This window comes from Ruditapes philippinarum, unplaced genomic scaffold (assembly GCF_026571515.1).
Source record: "Ruditapes philippinarum isolate M1 unplaced genomic scaffold, ASM2657151v2 ctg1064_1_1_1_1, whole genome shotgun sequence".
Taxonomy (NCBI): Eukaryota; Metazoa; Mollusca; class Bivalvia; order Venerida; family Veneridae; genus Ruditapes; species Ruditapes philippinarum.
Genome location: NW_026854044.1, coordinates 1 through 6447, shown reverse-complemented (window position 1 = coordinate 6447; position 6447 = coordinate 1). Strand labels below are relative to the sequence as shown.

At 36.8% G+C, this 6447-nt stretch overlaps 1 protein-coding gene across 1 annotated transcript; it reads right to left on the bottom strand.

Annotated features, from left to right (window-relative positions):
• Positions 1–1030: 1030 nt before the first annotated feature.
• On the bottom strand, positions 1031–2918 carry LOC132738763 (putative deoxyribonuclease TATDN2). Its single transcript, XM_060726352.1, has one exon. It carries the CDS (start codon positions 2866–2868, stop codon positions 1579–1581), a length of 1290 nt encoding a protein of 429 aa, XP_060582335.1. The 5' UTR covers positions 2869–2918; the 3' UTR covers positions 1031–1578.
• Between the last annotated feature and the right edge of the window lie 3529 nt (positions 2919–6447).

Here is a 6447-nt window from a genome sequence, read left to right as displayed (position 1 = left end):
GTGAGTCAGGGCAACACCTAGTGTCAGCCTTGTTATAAGGATATTATTGCTTCACAAGTGTTTCTGTTTCTAAAGTTTTGTGATGGAACAACAATTAATTTAGATCCTACTTTCTTACAAAATAAAACAGTATGAATGACTTTTTGAAATTGTTTTTTAAGCTCAAAGAAACCGATGGTGGACTTGGCAATGTTGAATATCATTCTTTTCTGCTGTGACAGGAACAGGACATGCAGATATTATGGGTCTTTGGTTATGCTGAGATGGATATGCCGGTCGGCTACATTTTCCACATATGTAGTCAGATTTTTGAAGTTTCAAGCATGAACGTTTTTCTGAGATACCGGATAAGATATGGATTCACAGGCCTCCTTTGATGTATCTTTTAGTCTTTTCCCACACAAAACGCATGGAGTTGGAGCCATCCTAGAATAGAATATAAACATTATAGAATTAAATTAAATAAATTCAGATTCAATTGACACATCTAGTTTAATGAAAGAGATCTATGTTTAAAATTTCTCCATTATCAATAAAAAAGATAAGTTAAAAATAATTGATGCAACTGTTACAAGTAGATCTAGTATTTCTTTGGTTACCAGTTTATCAACACTATTTCTCTTGTAGAAATTATGAAAATATTATTTGAATAGGAGCTTTGAAATATTAAATCTAGTATGACAACAATTAAAAAAAAAAAAAAAAAAAAAAAGGAAAAAAAAAAAAATTGTACCTCCATCTAGGTTTCGAACTCTGATCCTTTCACACGTTACGCCATCGTTACAACCACTGCGCCATGAAGACTTTCGATAACCTGAGGAAGATAATTATAACTATATCATTATTCTACCGTGTTTTGTTGAAATTAATTCACCCATAATTTATTTTACAGCCGATAATGTATTTCATAGATTGTTATTGATCACAAATATCTATTCCGACTGTATAACATTATTTCGTGGTTTTATCCCAAGTCATATTTAACGGACGAGAATTAGGCTTATCGTCTGCAAGTGCAAGCAGATCAACACTGTAGAACCTTCAGTATGATAGTTAAAGGACTTACCTATCTGTATGTCTGTATTTCTGTTGTGGATACACCAAAACACTCTGTTGATTGTACGGATTAGTTTCGCCTAGACAATATTCGTGTAGCACCAATGGCTGCTTCTAGAGGAATCTCCCAGAATACCTTGCGGCCCTTCGCCGCCCACAGTAACGACCAATCAAGGGCTATGGAACATATTCTTTCGTACTCGACCTATCTCGTACCAAGGTCCGCGAGTACCACACTCCTCCCCGTCCTATTTGAAGGTGTTGGCCCACACTGACGACTTAGCCAATCAGGCTCTTATTTCTGAGACGACTTTCCTGGTTCCAACCAGTACTGGTATTGCAACTCCTTGCCTCTTCAAAAAGCACTATAAGTTACGATACCCCCTCCTTTGTGTCTGTGATAAATGGTCTAAATTACCAGTAACCAAATATTGACGATCCTAGGTCCTATACCCATGAAACATTTAACTTTAAGATGTTTCGGGGCCTATAACCATAGATCCATAATTAAGCACCTTTGGCTTAATCAGAGCTGTCCCCCGAAAGTGGTGGCTTCTTTTCAATATACAGTCTTCGCGTGTTGAAAGATGCCAATTCGATCAATTCCTTCCAAGTTGTACCCCTGGCCTCGGCTAAACGCGACGCCACCCATCCGATCATACTTGGGGTTGAATTGTCACATTTTGGAGGGCTAAAATACGGAGCATCGGTCTCCAGGAGAAGTCGAGAAGATTCTACTCCCATTACCGTCTCCTTGTGATCCATAGACCGGCAGCTCAAGACGGTGAACCCAATGTATGTATTGGGGAAAACTTCTAGCCACTTCTTAAGCATCGATAGGGACCCAGTAAAACAATGAAAGTGGATCAGCTGTTCCTTGATGACAGACTGATGACATTTCAGTAACAAGAGCAGAGTGTGAATGGCTTCATCTCCCAATTCCGTAAGGCTTCTACAATGCAACACCAGAATGTGTTCTTTCTTCAACAAATTCAACACGGCCTCCAACTTCAACATCTGCTCTGCCCACGTGATTGCCGGTGCCTTCCTATCCAGTCCAATCTCTCCGAGTCCCACTACTTCCGGCAACTCTAGAAGAGACTGCAATTTTGACAAACTCTTCTCGTCAATGGACTTCTTTGGATGGATACCCACCACGGGAATAACCCCTTGAGCACACCAATTTCTCATGCTTTCCGGAGTCGGGTAGGTTTCGGGGTCACAGAATGACGCAACTACACCCACAAGACGGACTTCGTGTTCCTCCAGTGGGCTACAGCTATTAATCTCTTCCAGAGATTCCGTTTTCACTTCCCATACCTTCATTGTTCGGTCAAGATGACAATGGCTGTCAAATGCATCTGGAAGCCTTGGGATCTGCTCCTTATCCTCCTCTGAAAGGTCATACAGTTGATGGAGATCTTCCCGTTGATGTTGTTCCAACATGGACACCAAAACCAACATGAAGCGCCAGTGAACCAGAACCGTAACACCGTTACCTCTCGGCCTAAGGGTCATGTACTCGGGAGTTTCTTCTCCTAAAACGTTGCAGAAGTCTACCATGGCTGTTTTTGTCTCTTCATCGGGCTCCTCTTTCCTGGTCACAGGAGACAAGGACTCGAGTAGCTTCACAAGGTCCTCAAGACCCTTGTGAACTCCCAGAAGCCATCTAGTACACAGCTTAAGAGCACTCAATCTTCTTTGTGAAACAGAATCCCCGGACAATATAGGGCTAAATATCCCCGGAACATGAAACTTAAAGGCATGTTTCCTGCTTACTTCTGCATCACACCGTCTAACTGGACATCGCATGGGCCGAAACCAAAATCAACTTAGGCTTTTTTCGCGGTGCTGTCCCTACTTCTTGAACTATCCGCAGCTCTTTGGCGTCTCCCATGAGACCCGGTCCATGAACTTGAACCCTCAAGCCATGGGCTTCGAACAGGTTGGTGACTTGATACTGTGGCTACGGGCCTCGATACCCTTTCCACTACCCTTTCACCACCACTGGGCTCGGCTTTCTCTCGAATACGAGGACGCACGGGGCTTATTGGCTTCCCCAACATGACAGATTCCGATGGGCTAGCTCCCAAGAGTTTCTCTGCACCTTCAGATGAAACAGACTCTATCTCCATGTCGGCCTCCCCCACACCTAGCAATTTATCTTCTTCTAAATGCTCCCCCGTACGTTGAATATTAGGATCGGTCTTCATTCTAATATCCCTACTTCTACCACTTGCATGTACTTTGGACTCTGGCCGCTTGTAGGTGCTCAAGTAGTAAACATTCTTAGAAATCCACTCCCTAGAATGAAACTGGAGGCTGTCTAGTTCCTTGGCTAGATCCCTCAACCAATTCTTCTTGGTCTCGTACCAAGGTCCGCGAGTACCACAACACTTTTAATGAAGAAAATCAAATTAAAATGGCACAGCGAACGAAAAAGAAACATGAATTTTATAAAGAATATGTTCAACATACCTTTACATGTTTACGTATGTCAAGTAATTCAACAAATTGCTGCGTAACAATGAAAATGTGCACGTTGTTTATAACGATGAACTGTCATTAAGAGTAGCGCCCCTTGCATCGTGTAGACTACACTTCTAACGCATAACAAGTTTACACGGAATTCAATTGTCAAACTTCAAGATTCATGAAAATATCATTAATGCATGTTAGTTCTAGCCACTGTCATTTATTTTATTTTATTCAAATAAAATTTACAAATACAATAGCAATCAATTAATGAAAGGAAAGCCTGCAAACAAAAGCTTGTAATTCGACCCCGAGTCACTCGTAACTTTGACCATCTGCTAAGTATATTACATAAAAATTAAGAATGAAGGCACTATTTCGACACCTTGAAATTTTGTGTGCCAATTAGTTGATATTAAAGTAAAGTATGTGTGAAATATCTAAGTGTCGGGAAAATGCCTTCATATTTTTTTCCGTTGAAAGATATGGCGAAAATGACGAAAACACGTGAAATATTCGACATAGGTGTTTTTATTTTGTATTTTACTCCTTCCAGAAATGAATTTAAATAAAATTTTAGACCATGTTTAGAATGAATAAGTATCATGCCTGCGAGAAATGTTATTAGTTTTGTTTTATTGCAATCTTTATATTTTACTAATTTGCTGGGCCAATTCACATGTTTCGTGAACCTAGCCCTTTCATACAAACATTTTGAAAGTTTTTGCTTTTAAAATTCAATCAATGATTTTTTTCAGCAAATAAATAGAGGATATTTGTTTGTTTGTGTGTAAGATGAAATTTTATTTCATCGAGTGGGTTTTTAAAACAGTATTCCCACTGTAAAAGTGTGAAATTATATTTTGATAATTTTCACTGTGAAATTATCAAATATAATTTTCACGGATAAATCAGTAATCCACTGAAAAGCATAAAATAAATATTCCCAAATGTCATCAAGAGCAGTTTTGCATTTTGTATTTTTCAGACTGTAAAAAATAAACAAAAAAATAAGAGACGATATTTGGTAATTGGTAATTTAAATGAATAGAAATAGTTTTATACACTTTAAATAGCAAAATCAAAAAGAAGTATCAACCTTGCCATTATTGCCCACTTGAGAAAAGGGAGGCGTTTTTGAAATTTGTTTTTTTTTTCGGACCGCTTTATTTTTTATTTAGGTTATGAATGCTATCACTGCTGATTTCATGTAATAAACATTGGATGTTGAAACGCAATTCTTCATTCATATGTTATTTAGAATTGAGATTAAACTTCCATAACTAATCTGAAAACAATTGAAAGTTTTTTAGTTTTTGTTTTGGTTGGATTTTACGTAGAGTAGAGATATGAAGACTTTGTAGCTTCACGGCTGGAGGAAGATCTCAGGTGCCCTCCGTGCATTATTGCAGGCACTAGCGAAGTATCATGTTTTTTTCCGAAACTGCTCGTAGCAAAATACAAAGCCTCAGAAAGCTACTTACAACATAATATTCAGTATGTACACGAAGCATTGGAAAAGACAATTATCACGTAAGATGGCCACAAACGTCATAATCGCATATTGGACAACAGAACCATTAAGTGAATAAGAAAAGGTTGTTATCATAAAAGTTCTATCCATGCAAAAAAGAATGGTGTTATTTATGACATTGATATTGATGTGAGTTGTACCAGCACATATGGTAAATTATACTTTCTATAACAAGTGAAGTAAAGTAAAGTAAAGTAAAGTAAAGTAAAGTAAAATAAAGTAAAGTAAAATAAAGTAAAAGTAAAGTAAAGTAAAGTAAAGTAAAGTAAAGTAAAGTAAAGTAAAGTAAAAGTAAAGTAAAGTAAAGTAAGTTAGTCTGTAAGTCTGTTAGTACGTAAATAAAAAAGAAATTATTGATGCAAAGAAAAGAGTGGGAATTTGTTTTCAAAAACATCGAATGCTTTACTATACAATACCTGTATTTAAATTAAATGCAGGAAGTATTAATTCATTCTGAAAAGAAAAAATTAAAAAATAATGCATTCACAGTTCAATTTCCTTCTTTCATTGTTGTAAAAAGTTTAATTCATTTTTAAGGTATAATTTATTTTCGGAAAAATAGCAGTTTTTTTGTCTTTTTTAATTATTTGCTTTTTACAAAAAAACATGATTTATAGTACAGGGGCTTTTGTTGTACTGCCTAAAAATTTCGGTTATCAGTTTACGTTTACGCCAGTATTTCTGCAGTTTACGCAAAAGCAAGTTAAGACAAAAAAATGTCATGTTTCAAAATTTATTGTATGAGAAATTTTGTACATGTTTAGGGGATCAAAAATATTCTTTTAAAATAGATATTTAAGAAAAGTCAAATGTTATTAACCATATACGAAACTCTGTGAGATTATTCTATACTGGTTCCATTTAAACATCATGTCATTCATGGCATGGCATTGATTACAAAGCAGCAGTTAATAACGTATTCCAATGTATGACTACGGGGAAAAACAACCAAAGAAAAAAAAAGAAACGAAAAAAACAAAAAATAAATAAATAGATAAAAACAAAAACGAAAAACTATAATATTGAGATTCTGTTCGAAATACACATTAGCATTTTTCTTTCCAGGCATTATTCCAGGCACGAAAAGGCACCTGAGAAGAACCGTCGGCGTTCCTTAAGCAAGCTGGATGCTTATTCACATGAAAGAATCCCATGTCCTTGTCGGGATTCGAAGCCAACAACCGTAAGTCAGCAACCGTAAGTCAGCAACCGTAACAATCCCGCCATGGACGATCCAAATGTTTTTCTTGTAATAAGTGTACACATTAGAACTGCCTTATACTAGAATATGAAATATACAGAACCAACTTCTAATCCTAAGCAAAGACAAAGACCCAAATTTAATCATCATTTTTTTTGAAATACCGTATGGGGTTATTCGT

What these genes read in the sequence shown, in the direction of transcription:
- LOC132738763 (XM_060726352.1), bottom strand. Translation starts at nt 2,868, where the DNA reads ATGCGATGTCCAGTTAGACGGTGTGATGCAGAAGTAAGCAGGAAACAT.